The sequence below is a fragment of the Acanthochromis polyacanthus genome, chromosome 11 (assembly GCF_021347895.1).
Source record: "Acanthochromis polyacanthus isolate Apoly-LR-REF ecotype Palm Island chromosome 11, KAUST_Apoly_ChrSc, whole genome shotgun sequence".
NCBI classification, from domain to species: domain Eukaryota; kingdom Metazoa; phylum Chordata; class Actinopteri; family Pomacentridae; genus Acanthochromis; species Acanthochromis polyacanthus.
Window position 1 is genome coordinate 5671844 of NC_067123.1, and position 27437 is coordinate 5699280.

The 27437-nt window shown below is 38.3% G+C and overlaps 1 protein-coding gene across 2 annotated transcripts in view; it reads left to right on the forward strand.

The window, feature by feature from the left end:
- The window catches only part of atp9b (ATPase phospholipid transporting 9B), an 88593-nt gene extending 62425 nt beyond the window's left edge, over nt 1-26168 (forward strand). Inside the window, exons 16-30 of one of the 2 annotated variants that reach the window (XM_022207842.2) lie at nt 4523-4684; nt 4951-5043; nt 6866-6949; nt 8379-8549; nt 9258-9356; nt 9471-9560; nt 12869-13013; nt 13379-13443; nt 14644-14799; nt 15038-15102; nt 15248-15356; nt 16794-16851; nt 21158-21361; nt 22403-22435; nt 24585-26168. In XM_022207842.2, coding sequence (XP_022063534.2) covers nt 4523-4684; nt 4951-5043; nt 6866-6949; nt 8379-8549; nt 9258-9356; nt 9471-9560; nt 12869-13013; nt 13379-13443; nt 14644-14799; nt 15038-15102; nt 15248-15356; nt 16794-16851; nt 21158-21361; nt 22403-22435; nt 24585-24721 — 1671 coding nt within the window. In that variant the 3' untranslated portion in view covers nt 24722-26168. The remainder of the gene's footprint in view (nt 1-4522; nt 4685-4950; nt 5044-6865; nt 6950-8378; nt 8550-9257; nt 9357-9470; nt 9561-12868; nt 13014-13378; nt 13444-14643; nt 14800-15037; nt 15103-15247; nt 15357-16793; nt 16852-21157; nt 21362-22402; nt 22436-24584) is intronic. The other variant, XM_022207844.2, reaches the window with a different exon arrangement.
- Nucleotides 26169-27437: the final 1269 nt, after the last annotated feature.

Sequence of the window (27437 nt, forward strand, 5' to 3'; positions counted from 1 at the left end):
TGTATTTATTTTTGATGTACGCCTTAAAAATTCTGTCCATTTTACTGATTTCTTCCTGAAAGCTGATGTCTTTTCTCCTTCCTGGTTTGTAAAATACTGTCCAAAAGCAAAACCGCCTTGTTTTAAGTTCAGGTTATTGGAAGCTTCATGGGTGGGGGTCATTAAGTTCCAGAAGTAGAAAAGCTGCTATAGTGTGTAAAAAGGTGGTAGTGGTTAATTAAAATCCACATTTTAATAAAGGTTTTTAAAGGTGTTATATCAGGAAATAAGATGAGTCAGACACACGCTGAGACAAAAAAGATGATTTCACTGCAAAGGGGCTGAACTCCATTAAAAAAATCAAAATATAATGATGCATAATTTGAGCATTTTCATGGGCATTTCTTAGGAGGGATAATTGCAATAGAAGAAAAACGTCCAGTCAACACAACCGGATGTGGAAGTCATTTTTAATATGGAGATGTGGTGTAAAAGGTTCAATTTATTAGTCTGTAAAATCATTGAATTACAGGGTTTCCATCCTAAACGCCTATAAAATATCACCATAAAAATACACACTGCATAATTATAATAAACACTTTAATGAAATGTATTAAACACTGATGAAACGAAAAGTGTCCTGTTGCAACACTTTGCTTCCTTTATTTATCCACTATAGATCTAAAACTACTCGTATCAAACAAACTTGTTTTGTCGCACTGATAAATGGAAATAAATACCCACTTTTCTTCCTTCTTGATGATAATAGTTTTGTTAAATGTCGAAGTTAGTCTATGTAGGTGCAAAATCACAAGTGTATCTGGAATAGGAACAATTATGTACCTATTCCAGATACACAGAGGAGGACAGTTGTGATGTAAAATATGCAATAAAAGGTTTGTCAGAAGTTTTTATTCTTAATGTGGATATTTTTAAATTGGAACTGCAGCCATAAAAAACACAGAAGGTGAAGAATTTAGTTTTTTTATGCAGTTACCCTGGTAAAACTTGTGAAATGTCGTCCATTTTTTCAGAAAAACATGTTTGATCATGGAAAAAAAAATCTTTCTTTTAAAGTAAATGGTCAGACAAAATTGTATTTGCTCTGATTTTTCATGTTGTCATTAAAGAACATTACATATTGTACTAATCCTGCCAACTTATGAGCACAACTGCGTGCCAGGATAAGCAGTAACTAACTGAGGTTTCTAATTAATTGAGATGCACGCCATTGTGTTGCATCTTTACGTGTGTTTTTGTAGTTTTACACCTTAAAAATCAGCTTTTAAACTGTCAGATTATCCCAAAATGAAGTAAACTGACATTACAGCAGAAGAATTTAACAATAAAAGATCTGTTTTGCTGCCTTTGTGATTTGCTTGATCACTAAAACATTGTTGAAATAAGTGATCTGAAGTTGTGAAGTAGTTTTCTTTTACTGCTGTACCACATGATTCACGTGCAGTTTGTATTAAAGTTGACAAAACTTCAAGTAGTTTCTGTGGAGTTGATGAAGTGGATTGAAGGCTCGTGTGTGTAGCTGTGAATACACGACACACACTCAGCAGGGTAACGACACACAGATGTGTGTTAAGCAAATATAGGCGGCCTTTTTTTTATGGAGCTCAAAGGGGGGAGCCGGAGAAATGACGGGGCATTAACGGGAAGTTCCAATTTGTAGGTCAGAGTATAATAACAACCTTTGAGTGAGCAAATTGAAAATGAAGCCATTGAGGATTGAGTCGTGTGCAGCTGAACAGCTCACTCTGGGGCTGCAGTTCCTGCTGAGGAGAGAAAGAGGAAAGAGAAACAGAAAAACACTTATCTGGAGCTGAATGAGGAGAGCTCAGCGGCTCTGAGGTTCTCAGCCCGACGACAGCAACCCATCAAAATCACATTTCATCAGCTCACAGTCTGCAGACTTCATTCTCTTTAATGCATTTTAGCAATATTCTACTTAAACTGTTTATTTTTTCTACAAATCCTTCATAAATTTAATTAATTTGCTTTCGCTTTCTCACAAGTAAGTAATTATTAAGGTTTTTTATTTTAAAAATGGAATAGAATTGAAATAATTTATAGTTGCTACAGCAGAAATAGTGCAGTTCTCACCACTATAAATACAGATAAATAAGCAAAAATGTGTAGTAAATACAAATAAGTGTTTTATATGTAGTGCAAATGGAATGAAAGAGTATATTTATATACTCTGTTGATCTCACCAGGGGAAATTCAATCTTTACAGTGAAGTAGGGATGTCCTGACCACTTTTTTGCCTCCTATCCAATCATTCCACTATATCTGAATCACAGCACTGTATTCTCACTTTAGCTGTTGTTTTGCACTGCAGTAGATATTTTCTTCTTTAGATGTGTAAATATCATATATATTTTTATTTTTCTTCTGCAGTTATTCTCTTTTCCTTATTCCTAGAGTGACACCAATAGCCAAAACCAAATTCCTTGTATGTTGAGTATGTACTAGACCATTAAAGATGATTCTGACTATTTCGTATCTGCTGATACAGCCCAATATGTTCCAATTTTCGAACAAAATACGCACTTCAAAATCAATCCAATGTATTGCCAATCTTATATTGTAAGCACAGAGTATTGTGGTAGTTTAACGAGCAACTGGCACCATGACAAAAGCTTCTGTGACACTTAATTAGACCCTCCAGAAAAACGCGATGATGCGATCGCATGAATTCCCGCAATTATCACCAAAATACCGCTGATTATGCGGGGGTCAATTATTTCCCAAAAGGCCACATAATCCCCGCAAAACAGCACATAATTCCCGTAAGAATCATGAAATATGCGGGTCCCGCTTGTTTTCACAATTTCCGCATAAAATGAGAAAACTATAGTTTTTATGTGACGCCCGGCCTGACGTCATCAGTTCGCGTATTCACACACACACTCTGATGATGCGGAGCGCGGCACCAGTGTTGCCAACTTAGCAACTTTTTCGCTAAATCTAGCGACTTTCCGAAGCGTCCTAGCGACTTTTTTTGTCAAAAGCTACTACCCACAAATCTAGCGACTTTTTCTGCTGTTTTGGAGACTGACAGGAAAACTTGGATCATTCTGCAGTTACTGTTTTCAACAAGCAGCAGGTGCTGCTGTGAGCTTGTCCCCCTCCCAAGCACAGGCTGTCAGTCCAGTAACCCCACAGCAGTCCCAGTGTCTGATTAGAGGACACATCCCTCCACGGGAGGGCGGCAGGTGAATCACGCATATTTTTGCATATTTCACAACTATTCGCATACTTTGCAACTTTCCGCAATTTCGACGCATAAAATGGCATAAAAAGCCCGCATATTTATTTGCATAATCAAGGATTTTAGCCCGTGTTTTTCTGGAGGGTCTACTTAATGACTCTAGCCAGAGCTATTGTGTCAAAGACAAACTGGGATCAACCAGTAACCCAGTGGCATCTGTAACAGAGGCTGGCTCTACCATTCCTGTGCTAGCTATTGGTATTCCTAGGCTAGCAGCCTAGTTCTTGTGTTATAAACTAGCTTTCCTAGTCCAGAAGCTACAATTGGTGTCCTAGCAAATTGCGTTTTTAGGCTACCAACTAGCCTTTATAGGCTAACAACTGTCTTTCCTAGATTAGCAGCTAGCAGTCCTGGGCTAGCAACTACAATTCCAAAGCTGAATTTCCTGGACTGAAAACTGGAATTCCACAATTACTGGGCTAGCGACTAGCAACTGGAATTCTAAAGCTAACAACTGGCCTTCTTAGGCTGGTCTGTAGCATCTCCAGACTTGTCACTACCATTCCTGGGGCTAACAGTTACTATTCCAAGGCTAACAAATAGCATTCCAAGGATAACAACAGAATCTGATTATTTTCCAAAGTTGTCTTCTTTCTGCTCTGTGTGAACCTCAGCCTAAAAATCCCCAAATTTTTGTCCTAGCTTCGTCGCTAATGGCTTCTCGATTGTGCTAAAGAGCCACAATTTTGTGTTATTTATTTATTTATTTTTTTAGCAGAATCTGGTGCAAATCGTTTATTTTTGGAGATTTTTTTTTAATAATACGTAAAAAACAAATGATATATTTGATGAAATATTGTGATTTTAAGCTTGAACTTGGTAAGTTATCCTTAAAAAAAAACTGAGAGCCATGGTAGGAAAATTGAAGAACTGATAATTCTGTCTGTTTCTACAGTGTCTGTGTCCAACAAATGGTGTAATTTTGCCAACTTTCTTGAATGCAACTTGCACAGCCATTAGGTTTTTGAGTTTTGAGAGTTACAAACTCTTTTTTTTTTCAAACTTTGAACTCTTATTATTCCTCTGTGCATAAAAAAAACATATTCTAGTGAATAGACAACGTGCAAAAGTACGCTAAAAGAATTATACGTCCATCTTTTTTAGTTGTGTTCACTAGCAGATGATGTTGCGCGCTTCTCATGAACAGCCTGCTGTTGTGTTACAGTTATAGCACTGTTTTATTATTGTTTGAGGGTTAAAATGCTGTAGTTTCTGGTTGTCCCTGCCTGTGTGAGTGCTATGATTGAATGCTTCCCTCAGGTGGCGCTGGTTCGGTGGACGGAGAGCGTCGGTTTGACCCTGGTCAACAGAGACCTGACCTCCCTGCAGCTGAAGACTCCTTCTGGACAGATTCTCTCCTTCTACATCCTGCAGATCTTCCCCTTCACCTCCGAGAGCAAAAGGATGGGCATCATTGTGCGGGTGTGAACCTCGTGTATAACCACATTGTGTTGCTTCCTGTGTGGTCCGAGTCGTGTGTTTTTGTGGCTTTTTCTGTCGTTCTTGTGCACGTAATGCATGTACAAACTTGCATGTTTTCAATACAAATGTGTCCCTTTGGTTTGGTGTCAAACTCTTGTTGAACTGTTTGTGTGTTTGTCCTGCTGGTTATTTGTCGTGTCGGATTTTCCCAGAGTAAATTTAACAGCACAGAAAATGTGTTAATTTTAATTTTCTTTTTGATTTAGGAGGAGTCAACGGGAGACATCACGTTCTACATGAAGGGTGCAGACGTTGCCATGGCGAGCATCGTCCAGTACAATGACTGGCTGGAAGAAGAGGTGAAAACTCCTCAATCTTTACTGCAAACTACGATTCATTTAATATCCTCACTGAGAGCCCTGCATTCACACTGTTTGATACCTTAATTATCTACTTTTGCACCTTTGTCTGTGATAATTGGAGCAGTTTGTTTTTGGATCTCTTAAACTCCTTTAAAATTGGGGTAAAATTGGATTTATTTTGATGTAGCGACGATCAGTGGTGACTTTACAAACATTTTGACATCCGTTGTCGACCCTTTTCTAATTAGTTTTGCCAAGAGAAACCAGCTGATTTCCCTTAATGCATTTTTATTCACATGCATTAGCAAAAGCTATTGGAAATGGTGATTTTTGAATAAGAGTTTTAAAAAGTTCTGACATAGCAAACATTAAGCTCACTTTACTGATCAGCTATTTCCACTTTGTTTTGTTGTTTTCGCTGCCAGACATGAGACTTTTTCCAGGACCAGCTGACATAAAGGAAGAATTACAACTTTCCAGTTAAAAGCAGTTCTTGAAGACCTCCCTTCTTCTTTTAGCTTTTTTAGCAGTTAGCATACTTTTTCTCTTTACTTTAAGTGCATACTGCAGCTACCCTCACAAAGCACGTACTGTTTTGTGCAGTATGCTTGTCAAGCTTTAACAGTCGCAGGCTGTAGGTTGCTACAGTCGCAGCAATACAATCTTAGCTAGTTATATCCACGTTGCTTAGCTAACTGTGCCGAGGTTTTTGGTCAGAATGGCCAGAAAAGGAAGCAGACTGCAAAATCCGACCAAATGTAGTCGGACAGCTTGGTGTTTTTGACATACGATGTATTTTCAGGCTAACTATGTAGTAAAGTAGTATGGATTTTGGAATGCACATATGTGTATAATAGCCTGTAGCGCCACCTTCAGCCTAGATTATTCGCTCCAACACACTTAATAGAAATAAGGATATTTTACATTTTTGATTTAGCAAGATTTAAAAAATTAGCTTCAAATTTGCTTCAGTTTTATAGAAACACATCTAATGTCAGTGAAGTCTTTCAGCTCATCATCACCTGTGGTTCAACGGTAGCAATTTTATGATATCTTTTTGTAAAACCAGCAGCTTTCATCAGCTCGCGTACACAAAATATCCCATTATCAGACTGACTAACCTGTGAACTGTTGGCATAAACAGCAGATGAATATGAGAATGCCGCCTCTCCAACAGCCGCCTCTAATGAGGACGTGTCATGAAGAGATCAACACCAGTTTGTTATAGACGCCCTCCAAGGTCCTGTGTGGAATATGTTCATAATTATATTGGCATTATTGAGTCATTTAGCACCGGGGGCAGCTTTTGATTTAATTAGTGACCTAGATAAAGTTGAAGTAATTACAGTATGTCATATTCTTGAACAGTGGTGCTAATGATGTGCTGTTGGCTGTAATATCCCGCTGTCAGATCAGCCAGCGCCGCTCTTACTCTGCGTGTCAATAACCAATCAGCAGGACGGATCGGCCCGATCGGCGTTTCATATCAAAAATAAACCGCCATCCATCCATCCATCCCCTTTGTTTTAATGTGTCCTCTGGATTTCACCAGAGGGGGTGTTATTCAGCTATTGATTTCTTTTTGGTGTTGGTAACAATATGCAGTTATTGACGGCCCTGAACAAGCTGTACTTAGACAGCAGCTGCTCCAGCAGAACGCACGATCTGTCCTATATTCTACCGGAATTCAGCCACATTATTAACAAACATTTATTATAAATACGCCACAGATTTGAATTCAGCCAATAAGAGAAACGCTTAAAAGTGAAAATGAACCTTAAACACTAACTTTGCCGTCTCTCCTGTTTTTGTCCTTCAGTGCGGGAACATGGCCAGAGAAGGTCTGAGGACTCTGGTTGTCGCCAAGAAGTCTTTATCAGAGGAGCAGTATCAGGACTTTGAGGTAATAATGAGCTTTAATACCTGAATACCTGTCGTACTGCTTTCTCAGAATCACTTTCATTTGCCAAGTGGGTTCACACACACGAGCAATTTGATCTAGAAGAATTTAAACCTTTAAAAAAAGAAGCTGGTCAGTGGAAATTAAACGCCGCAAATGCAAGGAGTTATTAAAGTAATAGAAATATTTACAGTGTGCAGGAATGTGCAAATTATTCACCTGAGAATGTAGAAGTAAAGGTTACATGCTGATGCCAGTATTTGCCAATGCATGCACTTACCTTTTTAATCTAATTCAGAGAACATCGGGCCTCTCCTGTAGTGGAATTTATACATAGATACATATATAATAATATATGTCACCATCAAAGACTTTGCACATGTGGACAGCTGCTTAAAGTTGTGCTACAAGGCTACTGGTTGTACATGTGCCAGACACCCAAAAGGTGCCATTCTGACTTGATTTGTTCAGTAAACTACTGTTCAAAAGTTTGAGGCACTTAGAAATGTCCTTTTTTCTGAAAGAAAAGCAGTTTTTTTCAATGAAGGTAACATTGAATTAATCAGAAACACAGTCTAGATATTAATGTGGTAAACGTATCTTCCAACAACTTGCTCCTCTGTTCACCATTTCTGAGCCATGCTGCATTTATTTTATTGATCCAGTATTTCTGATTGTCCTCTGAGTCTAAAATTGTGCAAACGAACACAAAACGTGTCCCAACTGGCTCAGCAGTTATCCAAAATACTTCAAAAAGTGTCTAAAAATTACTTGAAACTGGTTCAAAATTACTCAAAATGTCTTCAAACTGACCATTATTAAATTATTATGGACAATTTGGGTCATTTTGGACGAGTTAGAGCCCAGTTTTGAGTTCTGCTCATCAACTCTAGAAAAATGCTTCACCATGCTGAATGTATGCCACCGGACAAAAGTTTGGGGTCACTTAGAAATGTTCTTATTTTTGAAAGATAATCATGTTTTTTTTCAATGAAGATAACGTTAAATGAATAATAAATCCAGTGTAGCCATTGTTAATGTGGTAAATGACTGATTTTTAATGGAATATCTCCATAGGGGTACAGAGGAACATTTCCAGCAACCATCACTCCTGTGTTCTAATGCTACATTGTGTTAGCTAATGGTGCTGAAAGGCTCATTGATGATTAGAAAACCCTTGTGCAGTTATGTTAGCACATGGATGAAAGTGTGAGTTTTCATGGAAAACATGAAATTGTCTGGATGACCCCAAACTTTTGAACAGTAGTGTATGCATGCTACATTCATATACGCTGATCTACTGCAGAAGCTTGAATTGTGGACTAGAGAGTAGCATGATAAGAACAAGTACATGAAGGGGTTTCCCCAAGCTCTTTACCGCTCAACTTTCTCCTGAATTTGCTTCCACCTCTTCGTCTCCCGCTTGGTTTAGAATCGCTACAACCAGGCCAAGCTGAGCATCCACGACCGAGGGCTGAAGGTTGCGGCGGTGGTGGAGAGTCTTGAGAGGGAGATGGAGCTTCTGTGTCTGACCGGCGTAGAAGATCAGCTGCAGGCGGACGTCCGGCCGACGCTGGAGCTGCTCAGAAACGCCGGCATTAAGGTTTGTGCAGAAATGTAACAATCGAAGGTGGTCTGTTCCCGAAGTTCACACCAGACCAACATGACCAATTTTGATTCAGCAAACGGGGTGAAAAAGTAAAATTTCTACAGATAGATAGATACTTTAATTAATCCTGAGGGAAATTCAGATGTTCAGCAGCTTCCATCCAACATAAATAACAAAAAGACAGGACAGGCAGGTTAGTAGCATTAAAGGTTAGTATATACTCTGAAAAAACTTTGCTGTACAATACAATTAAAACACTTCTAATTTTACAGTCTATAGAAATAATAAATGTAGTTAAGATTCAATCTACAATATTTACATATTTCAAGGTACAGATGTGCTAAACCAGATCCTAAGATCAGGATTGAGCTCAGGAATGCTTAATGTTACATTTGCTTGCTGTGCTGATCTATGCAAGCCTCTTAGAAGTCTCTGTCACGGTGCTCCTTTACCAGCTAAACTCCCATAATGCAGTGAGGTGGAATAACCAGGCACTACAGCTAATCTACACGTGTGTATTATCTAAAAAATAAAAATGCCGTTAAATGTTAAATTACTCGGATCAAGAGCAAAAAATCTTGGTCAGGCCATCCTTAATAATTTGTGATTGGGAATCACTTTAATTTATGTGTCTGTTGACCAGATAAAGGCATCACTGGGATTTCACTCACTTGCTTTTTTTTTTGCCTTGTTTCTGCTCAGATCTGGATGCTGACTGGTGATAAGCTTGAGACGGCTACGTGCATCGCTAAAAGCTCCCATTTGGTTTCCAGAAACCAACACATCCATGTCTTTAAACCGGTACTCTTGTTTTATTTTCCCCTCGCTGTTACAACGTAACGCGCCCACTCAATGGGAGACAGCAGAAAGCCTGAATGCTCTCGTGGTTAATTGCATTGTGTGGCTCTTGAACAGGTCTCAAACAGAGGAGAGGCCCATCTGGAGCTCAACGCCTTCAGAAGGAAACACGACTGCGCTCTGGTCATCTCCGGGGACTCCTTGGAGGTACTACAGCATCACATGCAGCAGCGCAGCCCGCAGTGACATTTCCCTGCACAACAGATGATGCAGAGGATGCAGCCAAATGGGCGAGCAGAGGATAGAAAAGCACTTCTCAGCCAAAACTAGTACATCAGGGGTTCACTCAAGGTCTCGAGGATTTAGAGAGGGAAAACAAATCTCAAAGGCAACTGGAACATAGCAAGAAAGCTGAGCAGGGTTTTTACGTTTTCAGTGTTTTGGAGCGTCAAGCTTCAGTGAGTGTCTGCTAGCTTATTACTCCAGCAAGGATTGCTAGTACTGCGCTCTCTGAATGCTTTTCTTGTTTGCATTAATTCCTGATTTTGGAGATTTAATGTTGAGATAAAAATGTGAAGCAGAGGAATGACATTGCAGAGGCTAAGCCAATGCTTCACCAGGACTGCCACACTTCACCACATCTGAGGAAGAGAACTGAGACAAACATGCCGCTCCAATAATACGTGCATTTATTGCTCCAAACAATGGTAGTCTAACTTGCTTCATCTAAAACAAACATTTCATCATTACCAGGTTCTTCAGTGGCTTTTTCAGTGGTCAGAACTGTTTTACCTTCCGGGTGGAACACCTGCCCAGACAGAGATTGGTTCCTACTCTGGAAAAAAATGCTCCTCTCAAAACAAGAAAAAAACTTATTTCAAAGAAGATTTACCTTGAAATAAGTGAAAAAAATCAGCCAAGAGATAGATATGCATGTATATGCAGGTGCATTCCTCATGTTTTTGGTGTGACTGATATTATGATACATAAATATGATAGAGATACAAATATAATATAATTATATGAGTTAACCCTTTAAGCTTCAGTCAATTCCAGCCGTTTTCAGCACAAAAAATCGCTAATATTCTATTTTTAAATAAAAAAATGACGAAAAATACAGGGAATATTGGACGCACATCGGGAGGTGCATTTCCTTGCAAACGATCGATTCGTGGATTTTATACCGACTTCAGGACATGTTTTGGATAAAATAGTTTACTGGCTTGTGTCATCTGATGTAAAAGGTTGGATTATGGATTTTGTGGAATCTTTTTTTTGTGTGTAATAATGAACCCGGAAATGTGAGTCGCGCTGTGTACGTTGAAGCCGTGTATAGAGAACGGATGGATGAATATTTGTTTTTGTCGGACAAATGTGTTTTTCTCACCCGCTGTGGTAATCGCATCTGAAAGTGGTTTATACCGGCGGATTCATGAGAATCTAAGCTTTCCATCGGTGTATAGTGTTTGTATAATCGGGTTTGCAGCCGTCGGACATTCTTGAAATTCCTATGCAAATTAGTAGGTGTACCGCCGGCTGTACACCTATGACGCACTGAAGCATAAAGGGTTAAACAGATGAACAGAGGAAAACGTCCCTTTTCGACAAAATCACAACTGGGGGTATGGTTTCACGCTGCCAGACTATATGCCCACATAAACTATTACTGTGACAAATTCTGATATATTCTGAACTACTACCCCTTTAGAAAGATTTTAAGTGGTTAGTTGATGCTGTGCATGCTCTGGTTTCTACAATTTTTAGCAAAATATTCCGTTGCTTTTCGGAACTCGAAGCATTTCGGCAACCGTTTTTCGCCAAGTTTAGCATATTTTTTATGTTACATGGCAAAAGTATTGCATAAATGTGATATATTTTTTCCTCTTTATATGTTTTAATTCTAATTTTAGCATACTGAGCCCATATTGTGACCAAAAACCGAATTTGAAGAAATTCTAGTGAATTTCGAATTTTCATATAAATCGGAGCGCCCCGCTTATACATTTAGGGTGATAATGCAGTGATGGCCGAGAGTTATACAGGGCTATTATAATTTTTTCATCTCTAGGGATATATATCTTGCTAAAAATCACAGTGAGGCTTACTCCATCTGAATGGTACCGACCACCTCACTTGGCTCATAGCCTAAATAGAACAAGTGAAAAATGGCTCAGTGAGATTTCTTGAAATAAGATGTGAATACTGAGATCTTAAAATTAGCTGGGAATACTTATTTTAAGCGCTATTTTACAAGGATTGTCAAGCTCAGGTGTCTTAACCGTCCTGTTGTCCTCATTTTTGGGCACCGAAAATATTGTTTAATTGTCGGAAAAAGATTCAGCAGAAAATTTGCAAAATCTTGAGGAAGAAAATTCCCTAAAAGTTTTATTTAAAAAAAAATCCCCAAATTTGGCAAGAAATAAAAATTCAAGAAATTACAAAAAAGAAAATTGTAAATCTTTTCAAAAAATGATTAAAACTCTACCAAAAAATCCTAGAAATATCTAAAGCGATTACATATATATCAGTAAAAATTTCTAATATTTTCTTTAAGAACATTCAGAAAAAATCAACCAAAATCCAGCGAAATTCGCTGAATGTTCTTAAAGAAACATTTTTTTAACATTTATTTTTTCCACTAAAAAAAGTTTAAAAATGGCCAAAACATTTTTGAAAATCTAAAAGTTTTCACTGTGAAAATACAGATTTTTTCCCCACTTTTTTAAACTTTAAAATGGGTCAATTTGACCCACAGGAGGACATGAGGGTTAAAACAAGATAATTTCGAGATTGTTTGACTTAACAAGATATTTAAGATGCGTTGTCTTAAAACAAATCCCTCCATCTGGCTGCAATGTGTCTTCTTCAGTGAATTTATCTTAAATCTAGTGGGAGGAGACATTTGGACTAGAAATAAGACGAATAGACCTGGTAAGATTTGGAGTTTTTGCTGTGTATTTAGAATGTAGCGCGCTCATTGGCTCCTACAGACGTGATCCGGCCAGCTGATCCAGAGGACATCCTTCCTTATGGGATGAACACGGATGAGTCGCTAATGTTGCGTGATTTTAACAAAATATCGCAGAATTTTAACTGAACATCGAGTCGCGTGTATCTTCAACACCCTCCAGCAAAGTACTGGTCAGCTTTTAATTATTTACATTGTTAAAAATCCACAGCTGTGGACTTTTCGGGATTTATCCATCGGAAGTGATGCAAGGGACAGCTGATCAAATTGTGGGGGTGTTTCTGAGTCCCATCAATTCCCGCCTCCCGCTACATATTTAGGTCATATGATTCGGTATCCGCATGCAAAACACACACCTGTGCTCAGCGCGAGGTCATGTTTGTAGGTAAATCTATATTAAATGGCCACATTCTATGCTGCTGGGATTTCTGATCATCAATAACTAAGAAACAAATGCTGCATTTCTGACGATGCCATGTGAGGAATGAACAGCCTTGGCGGTGTACTGCGTTCTCTGACTGCCTTTCTTTTCTTGTGTTTGTTCCAGGTGTGTTTGCGGTATTACGAGCATGAGTTTGTGGAGCTGGCGTGCCAGTGTCCGGCGGTGGTTTGCTGCCGCTGCTCACCGACTCAGAAGGCCCAGATAGTCCGACTCCTCCAGCAGCACACGGCCAACAGAACCTGTGCCATAGGTGGGTGTGGACAGGTGAAAGGGCAGCAGATGGACTCACCTGGAGGGATCCAGCTCTGTCCATTAGAGGGGGAAATGTATAAAACAGTCCAGCGGGCGGACTGATTAAATCACCAGTCCTGTTTCATACTTTCACTAAAGAGTAGCACTGTTCAGCTGCACAGATTCCAGTCTGGGTGAAGAAAATCAATTTTTAACCCAACATGAAGCTCACAGGTTGAACTGATGCATCACCACATGTGTCCACAAGATGGCAGTAAAACTCACTGAGAGAACCACTCACAGTTACTCTTGCTGCTTCTTTTGTAACTGCTAGCGAACGTTGTTCATCTTTATTCTTTGTGTTCGTCCGTTTTTGTGTGACAGGTGATGGAGGAAATGATGTCAGCATGATCCAGGCTGCAGACTGTGGTATCGGGATTGAAGGAAAGGTAAGTTACCTCCATGTAACTGCATAAATACTACTAATAATCTTTATTTATAGAGCACTTTCAGCAAAATAGAACAGGCTAGTCATATCAACAAAATCTGAGATAGATTAAACAAGAATATGGTGTATAACCAACACAGTTTCATAAGAGGTACAAATGTTGACATGAAAAGGATAAAAAAAAGTTCAAATAAAATCAGGAAAGGTGTGTTTTCCTGGGGCAGATGGTGCAGAGGTGTCACTCTTAGTTTTCAGATTGGAGACTGGAACAAACAAGTTTTTTTGAACAAGTATCTCATACCGGTGCATACAGTACTAAAAGGTGAAGATATAAGTGGGAGAGAGGTCATTAAGGGCCTTAAAAGTAATTGAATAAATCCATCCAGAAACATGCTGGAAGCCAGTTTAAAGAGGCTGAAAGTGAAGTGATGTGACTGTTTTATATGGTTCTGGTTAAATGTCTGAACTAACTGTAGTTGTTGAGTAGATTTCTGATGTAAGAAAAAGTCATGTAAGTGTGTAAAATAGCCTAAATGTCTTCTAAAGTTCTATAGAATATGTCTAAGAAAATTTTAATTCCTGTGATTTTTACAACATGTGCTTTCCCTGATGTAAAAGTAGAATCTGTGTTGATGTGTTGCAATAAAACAACAATAATATCTGTTATTTAACATCCAGCTTTGGACGTAAATAATGTTTACTGGATCATTAATTTAGACTTCAACTGACATCCTGAATTAGATCCCGCTCCAAAGTGTTTTCCAGTAAAAACAGAATATGATTAATGTCATGAAATTAACTTAGTAGGTTTAAAGATTGGGGTTTCGACCCTGTAGTGCTGTTTATTTTTTTTTTTACCAGAGTAATTTACATATTAAGGATTAAAACTCTACAAATGTTTTGTAAAATATAACTTTAAATGACTGTAATACATATTAAGGCTGGGACCCTTCAGTGTTAATAATTGGAGAGCTTATCCTAACTAATGTAAATTTTAACAGCCTTAAAAATCACAGTTTAACTTGTTCTGAACTAGCCTTGTGACATTACAAACAGTATGAAGAGAAGTTGCACATATTGTATAGGATCTGCCATTACTTTCAATTTGAGGTCTTTTTATGGAAGCTGCAGGAGCTTAAATGTTTTTTTTTTCAGTCCAGCAGCAGCCTAACATCTTCATATTTGTCTGTATGTTTAACAGGAAGGGAAGCAGGCGTCTCTGGCTGCAGACTTTTCCATCACTCAGTTTAAACACATCGGCCGGCTGCTGATGGTTCACGGCAGAAACAGCTACAAACGCTCGGCAGCGCTCGGACAGTTTGTGATGCACAGAGGAATGATCATCTCCACCATGCAGGTACGGTGGTAATGCTGGAAAAGACACGGACACAGTCTCTTTTTGACAGCTTGTGTTAATGAACGGAAGTTAAAAATAATGTCTTTATTTGACAGGATTTTTATTTTTATAACTGTGTGTGTTAGTTTTTTGGTTGTTGATCTGAGTTAATTGCATGGTTGTGTGTTTTTTGTGTGTTTTTTTTCCCCACTCTGGGTGCAGTGAAGTTCCTCTCTAACTTTTTGCTTGTTACCCTCAGGCCGTCTTCTCCTCTATATTCTACTTTGCCTCGGTGCCCTTGTACCAGGGTTTCCTCATGGTTGGGTAGGTACCTTTTCTGAAACCCTTTCGGGGGCCGATGCAACACAAAACAACACAACAGAGATGTGTGGGCATGTTTGATACTGTAAGCTTGTTGTTTTGTTGCCCCATCTTCTCAAAACTAAACTTTTCTCTCTGTTTTGTGCAGGTATGCCACAATCTACACCATGTTCCCAGTATTCTCTTTGGTTCTGGACCAAGATGTGAAGCCTGAGATGGCTCTGCTCTACCCAGAGCTTTACAAAGACCTCACCAAGGTAGATTATTTTTATTGGATCATTAGCTAGCAGCGGGCACCATGACAAAGACTTGTGTGATGCGTACTGTGTGTTCCAGATAATTATGCAAATGTGATTTTTCATTATTGTGAAGAGGCTTTTTGCTTAATTTTACTAAATCTGCTTTTTTTTACTATTGCAAAGGCCTATTGTGAGCATTATTTGGTAGTTTTGGAATATTTTTATTATTTAGAGGTGTAATAATCCAAGTTTCTAGAATATGACTGTTCCAGATAATTATGCAAGTCAAATAAAAAAAATCAACAAAGTTCAGTTTTAAAAGTAAACAACACGTTTATTTTATACCAACAAGTATATAACATGATAATCTTTATTTTTAAAACAATATTCAACAATGGTATAATAAAAATAACAATTTTAAACAGTATTTAATTGAAAATGTGTTCATCACATGTTGATATAACCGCCTTTCTTCTACAGTACCTCAACCAGTCTAGAATCAACTGAGCATGTGAGCTTTTTGATGGTTTTAGAGTCAGTGTTCTTGCTTGTGGTCAATATTGCTCTCCAAAGACTGTCCTTCGAAGAAAACTGGCGGCCATTGGCGTACAACTCCTGTTTGAGAATTGCCCAAAGATTCTCTATTGGGTTTAGATCTGGTGAAGCAGGGGGCCGTGTCATCAGGCGTTTGTCCTTGAAATTCTTCTTGGCCAGCCACTCTTTTGTGTACTTGGAGGCATGACTTGGAGCATTGTCCCGCATAAAGATGATGCTCTTCTTGTAACTGGCAGGCTGTGATTTGTACCATGGTATAAGATTTTGTTCCCAGAACTTGGTGTAATTTTCCGAGTTCATTTTTACTCTTCTCTAGAAGAAGTCGTTTTTGTGTGAATTGGAGTCATTTGGATCAAAATTTGGGTAATTTTGTACAAAATTTCAGTTATTTTGATTAAGTTCTTAAGTTGTGCTGGTCAGCAGAGGAGAAGTGTTGGATAAATTCTGAGATACTCTGAACATTTGGACACATATTGGACAACTTTTGAGATATTTTCATCAGACTTTGAGCCTTTTTGTGTAAAACTAAATTCCAGGATATATTTTGGTCCAGACCATTCAGTGCTTTGTGGACCAGGAGTCAGATTTTGAGCTCTGTCCTTTGACTAACAGGAAGCCAGTGGAGTGGTCTGAGGACCGGTGCAATGTGGTCCAGTTTGCTGGTGTTAGTTAGGACTCTGGCAGCAGCGTTCTGGACCAGCTGCAGCTGCTTGATCGATTTCTGCAACATAATAGATCAATAAAATAAATGCAGCATGGCAAACAGATCAACAAAAACAGCCAAAAACTAGCTTGAAAAATGTCATATCACATGCATTTTCTTAACTCATCAACAAACACACGATTTCGGTCCCTAAGGTTTAAAAATGTGTTGCAATAATTGATGTTTTTCTCCTTCAGGGGCGTTCGTTATCCTTCAAGACTTTCCTTATTTGGGTTTTGATCAGCGTCTACCAAGGTAAGATGCACAAATTTGCTCGAAAAGTTATATTTGAGCGCATGAAATCATAAGTTTGACAAAAAGAACCTTAAAGTTTTAACCAGGTCTGACCATAAGATGACTGTATCTTTAAAGAATAACCTGGTCTTCCATTGCAGACTGTCAAAGCAACTCTTGAAGCAGCATTTCATCATGTGCACTATGTCTAATACCAGGGTCCCCGGGCCCCTTCCAACCCTCAGACAGTCTGTTTCTCAGTATCTAAGGTTTCCAACCGCCATCCGCTTTTACATGCAGGCTTTTGTCTGTCCAGTAAATCGATATTTCTGTAATCGCTAAGCCATGCAGCGTGTGAGAAAGATCTATGTTCCTGCTCGAGCGTGACTTCCTGACAGCTCGAGGTTTTTAATTAAAGGCCGATATCAGGTCTGTGGGAGGAAAAAAAGGAAAATAAAGACGACAACAGCGCGGGAGGAAAATATTAGGCACCAATCAGGCTTCGTTTATTACAGCGTTTGAGTCGCTGGAATGCACCATATGAAGACTATTTGAAAAAGCAATTATGTGATCAGTTATAGGCTATTAGGCTCAATTTGTGTCGTGTTATGATAAAACTAAAGGCTATCGGGATTCAGCAGGCGCCTAAAGATGACGGAGTGTCTGGACACTGGGAGATGTTTACCAGAGTGGGACACACTGCAGCACATTGTGCATCTTTTAGCCTCATAAATAAAGTTATTGAATCAGTCCTTATCTGCAGACACATCCAGCCTTGACTCGACCATCTGATTTGGTGTTGGTGCCGAACAGAACTGATCTGGGCCAAATTAAAATGTGAAAATGCTGGTTGAAAATAAGGCTACTTTGGTAAAAAGTGTAATACCGTGTAAAATTAACAAAATCTGAAAAAGTTCCCACCGAACCTCCTTAGAATCAGCTGATTCTTCAGCTATAATAACGTTAGTATATTCAATAAAGCCGTGAAAATTTTGACCTTCATACCAAGAATATTTCCAGAGTTCTCGGTCCTTAAAGTCCATAGAAGGGGTCCAGTACAGCAGGCACATGACATTTTAGGAGGAAAAACACACCTGATTTCTGGTAAAAACTGCAATTAAATAACTAAAAAAGCTGGAAAATTATTGCAAAAAGTGACAAATTAACCACCAAAAGAGACCAGATTGCCAAAAAGGGACAAAATTAGCACAAAAAGAGGTAAATAGACCACGAAAAGACATTAAACTTCCACTGAAAGATGTACCACAAAAAGACCAAAACTACCACCAAAAAACATGCAAAATCACCAAAAAAAGACTAAATAACCACAAAAACATACAAATTACCCCCAAAACAGATGAATTTACCACAGAAAGACTCAAAATCTCCAGTAAAATAAGCAAAATTACCACAAAGAATCATCTGGTGCTTTATCTACTGTAACTTCATCAATGATCAGAGTTCTACCTTCATGCTGTGAATGTTTCCAGAGTTACAGGTTCTTGAAGTCCATAGAGGTGGGTCCAGATTTATCACTTTTTAATGGACTTTTTCCATCATTTCTGAGCCTCAGAACTTCATCAGTACAGCAGATAGACACATGACATTTAGGAGGAAAACACATTGGAGTTCTGCTAACCCTGTTTGTGCTGCTTTTGTTTCTGCTTGTTGTGGTTTTGGGCTTTTTGTGGTCATTTTGCATCTTTCAGTGGAAATTTTGTATATTTTTGGGTAAATTTGCCTCTTTTTGTTCTGATTTTGTGTCTCCTCTGTTAATTTTAGCACATTTTCTGGCAAATTTCTCTCTTTCTGTGGTAATTTTCCAGGTTTTTTACTTATCTTAGTTGCGCTTTATACACACGTGGACAAAATTGTTGGTACCCCTCAGTTAAAGAAGGAAAAACCCACAATTCTCACTGAAATCACTTGAAACTCACAAAAGTAACAATAAATAAAAATTTATTGAAAATTAAATAATCAAAATCAGCCATCACTTTTGAATTGTTGATTAACATAATTATTTAAAAAAACAAACTAACGAAATAGGGCTGGACAAAAATGATGGTACCCATAACTTAATATTTTGTTGCACAACCTTTTGAGGCAATCACTGCAATTAAACGATTTCTGTATTTGTCAATGAGCGTTCTGCAGCTGTCAACAGGTATTTTGGCCCACTCCTCATGAGCAAACAGCTCCAGTTGTCTCAGGTTTGATGGGTGTCTTCTCCAAATGGCATGTTTCAGCTCCTTCCACATATGTTCAATGGGATTCAGATCTGGGCTCATAGAAGGCCACTTTAGAATAGTCCAACGCTTTTCTCTCAGCCATTCTTGGGTGTTTTTGGCTGTGTGTTTTGGATCGTTGTCCTGTTGGAAGACCCATGACCTGCGACTGAGACCAAGCTTTCTGACACTAGGCAGCACATTTCTCTCCAGAATGCCTTGATAGTCTTCAGATTTCATCGTACCTTGCACACTTTCAAGACACCCTGTGCCAGATGCAGCAAAGCAGCCCCAAAACATTACTGAGCCTCCTCCATGTTTCACCGTAGGGACAGTGTTCTTTTCTTCGTATGCTTGGTTTTTGAGTCTACGAACATAGAGTTGATGTGCCTTACCAAAAAGCTCCAGTTTGGTCTCATCTGTCCAAAGGACATTCTCCCAGAAGCTTTGTGGCTTGTCAACATGCATTTTTGCAAATTCCAGTCTGGCTTTTTTATGAGTTTTTTTCAGCAGTGGTGTCCTCCTTGGTCGTCTCCCATGAAGTCCACTTTGGCTCAAACAACGACGAATGGTGCGATCTGACACTGATGTACCTTGGCCTTGGAGTTCACCTTTAATTTCTTTGGAGGTTGCTCTGGGCTCTTTGGATACAATTCCAATGATCCGTCTCTTCAATTTGTCATCAATTTTCCTCTTGCGGCCACGTCCAGGGAGGTTGGCTACTGTCCCGTGGGTCTTGAACTTCTGAATAATATGAGCCACTGTTGTCACAGGAACTTCAAGCTGTTTAGAGATGGTCTTATAGCCTTTACCTTTAAGATGTTTGTCTATCATTTTTTTTCGGATGTCCTGGGACAATTCTCTCCTTCGCTTTCTGTTGTCCATGTTCAGTGTGGTACACACCTTTTCACCAAACAGCAGGGTGACTACTTGTCTCCCTTTAAATAGGCAGACTGACTGATTATGAGTTTGGAAACACCTGTGATGTCAATTAAATGACACACCTGAGTTAATCATGTCACTCTGGTCAAATAGTTTTCAATCTTTTATAGAGGTACCATCATTTTTGTCCAGGCCTGTTTCATTAGTTTGTTTTTTTAAATAATTATGTTAATCAACAATTCAAAAGTAATGGCTGTTTTTGATTATTTAATTTTCAATAAATTTTTATTTATTGTTACTTTTGTGAGTTTCAAGTGATTTCAGTGAGAATTGTGGGTTTTTCCTTCTTTAACTGAGGGGTACCAACAATTTTGTCCACGTGTGTAGCTGAACTGAAATGCGTTTTTCCTTCTAAAATGTCATGGTTCTATCTGCTGGACTGATGAAGATCTGAGGCTCAGAAATGATGGGAAAAGTCCATTAAAAAGTGAAAAGTCTAGACCCAACTCTGGAAATATTCGTAGTATGAAGATACAACGTTTTTTTAATTTAACCTGTATTATCCAGGAAAGATCCCAGATTTAAAACCTCTTTTCCAAGGGAGTCCTGGCCAAGATAGGCAGCAGCAGATACAAAACAGTTACAAAATCACACAGTTAAGACATGATTAATATACGAAAGAAAGAAAATAAATAGAAAGACCAACAATAATAAAAATTTACAAAACAAGTTATAAAAAAACAAGTACAAGTTGTGGAAATGGCCTCAAGAACTTGCAGTTTTAATTTAAAGGCACTCAATGAGATTAACTCAGTTAATCTGAAATCTTTCTGCAACATATTCCAGGCAGAAGGTGCAGAATAAGCAAAAGCCTTTTTACCCAGCTCAGTACGAACAGATGATCTTGTGAGCGAAGCAGGTGACGATCACAACTTTTCTGTAAACTTTAAATGATTTAATTATATATACTAAAGTTACTATGGATAAAAAAAATCAGCTGAAATTGTGAACCTTTGTACTTCTTGTGATGGAGACAATTCCACCCTTCTGATACTTTAACGTAAAACAAACAATAACTTCTGGTGCCGGCTGTTCACAAGGCTCCTAACAACCTAAACTCCACAAACCCTCGCCGATGATCTGACTCCATCTTCTCAACCAAAACAATCGTTGGTTGATCAGATTTCATGCAGTCGATGTGTCTCCTTCGGCGCCACCAGGTGGTATCCTGATGTACGGCGCTCTGGTGCTGTTTGAGTCGGAGTTCGTGCACGTGGTCGCCATCTCGTTCACGGCGCTCATCCTGACCGAGCTGCTGATGGTGGCGCTGACCATCCGGACCTGGCACTGGCTCATGGTGGTGGCCGAGTTCTTCAGCCTGGGCTGCTACCTCGCCTCGCTCGCCTTCCTCAACGAATACTTTGGTAAGTTTCTGTTCTTTCATTATACACCTTTTATCTTCAAACATTTCAGGAAAAAAATAGCAAATCTTTGACTCATTCATGGGGCTGGACCCGAATATCCGAATATTCGTTCGCTACGACGGTATCCGGATATTAATTTTGGTATCCGAATATTATATATATTGGTGCAACAGCAGATTACTTACTTATTCCTGTAAAAGTTTGATTGATTTTTTTTTTTTTTCAAGGGTAGCTATTGATTATTACTAATCACAGAGAGCAATAATTGATGTGTATTTGGAGTGAAATTATAATGCTGGTGTCAAAATTAAGAATTCCATCACAAAGTTTTGCTGAAGTGCCTTTGTTTCATCAAAACACAGCTTTTCCACATTTATTTTTTTATTTTTGATAGATTTTATTCATGATTTCTACCCAGTCAGATAGTGCTGTGTGGACATTGTTACAGCTGAATTAGAGCCAAAATTAATTTATTTTGTTTGGGAATCATTTAAAATAATAATACAAAATACTGATTATCAGTTCTGGTAATTGACCAAGCTCGTTATTAATGGATTTCTATTTGCCGTCCATTAATTTGATAACTATTTTCTGGATTATTTAGTGTTTGTGACACATTTTTTTCTATAAAATCCCACTTTTTTTAGTCTAAACAGCGTCCCACAGCCCAAAGAAATTCAGTTTATGATCACAGGAACCCAGAAAAATGACTGAAACAATGACTCGGTTACAACAACAGAAACTAACTAATCATTTCACGCTGTTTTCTCTGTTTACTACAAGTCCTAGCGAGCTGCTGGTTCAGTAGCGGTGATGAACAAGACTTTACTGTCGGTTTGACGTCTCCAGTATCGAATGTACAAAGTCCTGTTCACTGCAACTGTTTTCTGTTTAGTTTGATGTGAAGCTACTCATGTTGTCCTGTAGTTCAACTGTCAGCTCTGTACTTCTTTCTCCTCCCTTCTTCTTCTTCTTCTGACCTTGTTGTCCTTCACTCACTGTTTCTGCTGCACTCCTTCTGCTTCCTTATGTTGCCAACAGGCATAGGCAGGGTGTCGTTTGGAGCTTTCCTTGGTAGGTTTGCGGCCTGTGGAATCGTCTCATCCGTCCCTGTCGTGTGTTGTTTTTGCATCATGTTCCTGTGATGTTTCACTGTGCCTTCATTTTGTTTCATGACATCAGTGGGTTTCTGCATCATTGTGCTCTTATTTTCATGTGTGTTGTTTGTGGAATGAATGGCATGGAACAAAGTCCTACATGTTGTGATTCAACGCATCAAGAACTGCATCTGATTTGGACTTTTTAAGACTGTCCCAGCTGTTTATGTTGGTTTTATTTCTTATAATGAAATGCTGTTGACTTGTACATTACTCAATTGATTACCATAATGGATGTCCCGATCCGATCTCAAAGATTGCTCAGACCCAGTATTGGCTTTATTGGGCACAAACCTAAATTCAATTCTATGTTTTCATCTGCAGTTACACAAGTGTTAGAAAAAGAGAACACAGTTTGTGGCAGGATTCTAATTTTGATTCAGTTTCTTCACCAACTATTGCTAAAAACTGAAAAATCTGAAACTGAATACTGATTGTGCTGTGTAAAGTCAATTGACACATAATTTGGGCCACAAAAGCAGCTCTCTTAAATATACCTGTTGTAGTTATTAATTTAATAAACTGTCAATTATAATTTAACTGATTAAATATATATAAACCGATAAGGCAGAAGGCAAATAACATGCACATCAGTAAACGTATTGTAGTTTAGCTGTAGTACCTGGTTGTTCCACCAGATGGAGCCTCTTCCTGTTTAATATTATAATAGGCAGTGACTGGGATTATGGCCAGTTCAAGCAGAGAGCATTGTGGGAGTTTAGCAAGTAACGGCCACCATGACAAAGTCTTCTGTCACATTTAATGCGACTTATTGCATTGAAAACAGGCAGGTGTCACTTTTCCCAGCAGTTCCATGTTGGCAACCGGAGAGCATTGTGAGAGTTTAGCTAGCAACGGCACTATGACAAAGACTTCAGTGAAGCTTAATGACCTCCTGACAGAGTTCATATGTTTTAGACAAACTGGGATCAGGTATTAATTACTAAAGTACAACCAGTATGAATTGCCCTGTGGTACTTTATGAATACTGGCCAGCATGCTCATGTTGACTAACTGCATTGTGGCTTTAGCTAATTAGCATGTGTCACATGATGTATCCTGTTAGAGCAGGGGTGTCAAACTCAGTTCCTGGAGGGCCACTATCCTGCATGTTTTAGATGTTTCCCTGCTCCAACACACCTGATTCAAATGATCAGCTTATCATTAAGCTCAGCAGAAGCCTGATAACGAGCCTGATCATTTGAATCAGGTGTGTTGGAAGAGGGAAACATCTAAAACATGCAGGATAGTGGCCCTCCAGGAACGGATCTTGACACCCCTGTGTTAGAGTATCACCATCATAACTTAGTCTGCCATGCTCTTTGTGTTACTGAGTTTTCGCTTATTGATCAATAAGGCAGTCAGTTAACGACATTTGTCCAATTTTGTGTCATAGTCCTGATAAATCTCATCTTATTTTAGACACAGGTTCTGGTTAGAAGTCATTAAGCACCACAGAAGTGTTTGTCATGGTGCCCTTCGCTAGTTGAACCTCCACAAAGCTCTCTGTTTGCCAACATGAACGTCTGAGTGACACCTCCTCTGGTCTCTACAGTAGTAAACAGTAAGAGGCTCCACCTGGTGGAACAACCAGGAACTACTGCTACTATGGTACATTTACTGACATGTAGCGAATACAGGTTTTCTGTCTGTTGGAGCTTGTGGAGCCTCAGTACGTCCATCTAATACTACATTTAGCCTCTACTACTACAACATTTACCCTCTAATACTACATTTAGCCTCTGATGCTACATTTACCCTCTGATGCTACATTTACCCTCTGATGCTACATTTAGCCTCTGATGCTACATTTAGCCTCTTATGCTACATTTACCCTCTAGTACAACAAGGTGCCTGGCCACTTAGAGAATACTGAGGAGCATCTTGGTTTTACTAACTTTAATGTTCTTCAAATGTATATTATCTATAAAAATGTTGTCAGATTGGGACTTATCAGCTCATACTACATGTTAAATGATTCGTATCGGTTCGGGACTCCTCTACTTGCATCTCCATCCATTCGTGCCAGTATATTAACGCGTATGCCGTTCTTTTTTTCCTCCCAGATTTGTCTTTCATCACAACTTGGCCTTTCCTGTGGAAGGTTTCCGCCATCACGCTGGTCAGCTGTCTTCCTCTCTACATAATCAAATACCTGAAGCGCAAGTTTTCCCCGCCGAGCTACTCCAAACTGTCCTCGTGAGCCAAACCGGGATCACTTCAGTTTGTTTAGCAGCTCAGCGCTTCTCTGACGTTTCTATTTGCAGCACTTTTTCTACTCACTGACGCTCAGTGTTGAACAGGTCGATGGAACCACTGGAACAATCAAAAACACGGGTTTTTGTCACTAAGATTACTTGAAAATACGGAGCACATAATAAAAACAAACTGCACATGCATGGATTTATTGAAAACGGCCGACGTGGCTGCAGTTGGAAGGCCTGAACACTCGACCCCGTTTTGTGGAAGAGGGTCGATCTGCCTTCTTTTGTTTTAAAGCATTTAAACGGCTTCAAGCGTCATTTTATACCGGTTGGATGCATTTCTGTGGATGTTTTTCTAAGTGGTGTTTGGACTTTTTTTTTTATTTTTTTCTTACAGGTATTGAACAGTGTTGACTTGCTGTAAGGGATTTAAAACAAAAAAGATTTTTCCCTGCGTTACTGTAAATAAAAGCCTTTACATGCAGCTTTGATCGCTCTGGCTGTCCACGTGAACCTCACTGTGTACAAACGTGCATTAACCAAAAAAACACGACTTTCAAACTGCTGGCTTCACAGTCAGTCTCTGCTGTTGTACATCCTCTGCATTTCCAATCAGTCCAGCGTCTGTCTGGTGTGAAAACCAGAACTTCATAGCGGCGTTAAATGTTTGCGTATTTGGCCTTGACTATCCTGCATAGTTCTACCTTCATGATGTCTGTCGGTGACCGTCGCTCCTCGTTTCAGGACGCGGCCGCTTCGCTTTGTGCCTCATTACGATGTGTGTTAATGCGTGAAAGCATCTGATGTCAAACAATCACAGGTTTTGGTTGGCGTTTAGTTTTTTGAACATGAAACCTGCTACTTTGTCTTGAAAAACTTGGCTGGAAAAGTCCAAACGAGGATCCAGAAACACTGACGACTGAGTATTTTTAGGCCTTTGTTGACAATATGACTTCTTTGTTCCTCTTTTTGACATTTTTAAGGAGGAATGAGTTTTATCATTCACTCTGTCTTGGTGTTTAGTGTGTTTGAAGAAAAGAGAAGGAATAAAACTGATCTTTGTAGATGTACAGATGAGAGACCAGAGCGTAGTTTAGCTATGTTTACTAGTCAGGTTGTCTGTTTTTTCCAAATCATAGTTGAGTTAAACTCAGGCCGATCATTCCTAAACATTTCTTCTGTTGTATTATTTAAATTGTGGCAACCGAACTGAAAAATGTAGCTACACTAAGAGAAGAAAAACCAGTGGATATCGGTGTCTGGGGGAGAATTTGAATGTGGTGATTGCTCTGTTTTCTGTCTAAGTCTGTGTTGTCGTGTTAACTTTTCTGTTTCCTGTGAACTTTGCTTTCCATGTCGTACACTGTGATTTCTAACAGTCTGTCTGTTATTTATAAAAAATGTTATTGATTAATGAGTAATAAAAGAGAAGATTGATGCCAGAAAGTTCCCAGTATTAATTTGTTGGATGGTGCAGTTTGTCCTTTGGCCACTAGATGGAGACACAGAATAAATAGTTGAAGTAAAGCAGGATTTGAGTCGAATGTAAACTGAATTGTTGAGTTTTTAGAGAATCTGCTCCAAGTTTATGAATATAAATACCACTATTGTTGAAACTGTTATAATCAAAAATATACATATTAGAGCCCCCTGATGTGTGTTTGTCAGCAGTAATACGTCTTATTAATGGATATTAAACGTTAAACACCTAAATGAGTGTCACTAAACTGGCACACTTTAATGTTGTTCATTTAGAAATATAGAAATTAAAGTTAGGATTTTTTTCTCCCTCCTAATTCCCATAAATTGACTCCTTAAATAAGAAAATCTGAATTATTCCTCTGATATTTTCACACTTTGTGACTGAGCAATGTGTTTATACATTTTTAAAACCAGCAAAATCATTGTTTTGTATTTCAGTGATTCAAACATCCAGGCCACACTGTAAAATATATATATTATTTTATGTTTAAAAAACATTTTTAAACTTTTACCTGTATTTTCTTTTTTTTTAAAATTATTGTTCTATATTATATCTAGTAAAGTCACCGAAAAAAATTCTGTATTCAAGTCAGCAAAATATTATTTTTTTTCTTTTACTATTAAAGATTAAAATGGTAAATATTTTTTTTAAATTTTATTTCACACGTTTTCTCTGCTTTGCTAAAATACAGATAGCATATACTAAAATCACAGGAAAAAAATGAATAGTTTAAAATTTAAAAAATACTTTATGCTCACATCAAAAATTTGTCAACTTTTCAAATTTGTTCTTTCACGCCATTTTTGTTTGTTTTGTTGTACTTAAATCAGCTAAGACATTTGTTTTTTAATTAGGAAAATAAAAAATTACTTGTATTTTACAGATATTAAAAAAACATATTAGGATTAAAAAATACTAAATATTTTTCAACACGTTATTTTACACTTTTCTCCTACTTTTCAGATGGTATCAAGTGAAATTACAGGAGAAAGTATTTATTACAGTTTGACTAAAAAACAAAAACAAACAAATACAGCCCAAAGTGCCCTTCATGTCCACATAAAAATTATATTTTTTTCAAATAATATTTGACTGTTTTCTTGTACTTAGATCAGCTCGAATGTTTTTTTTTAAATTACAATAATTTTATATATTTTACAGATGTTTTCCTTTTTTTAAAGAAAAAATATGCATATAAGGATTCAAAAATGTTTTTAAAAAATGTATAAATT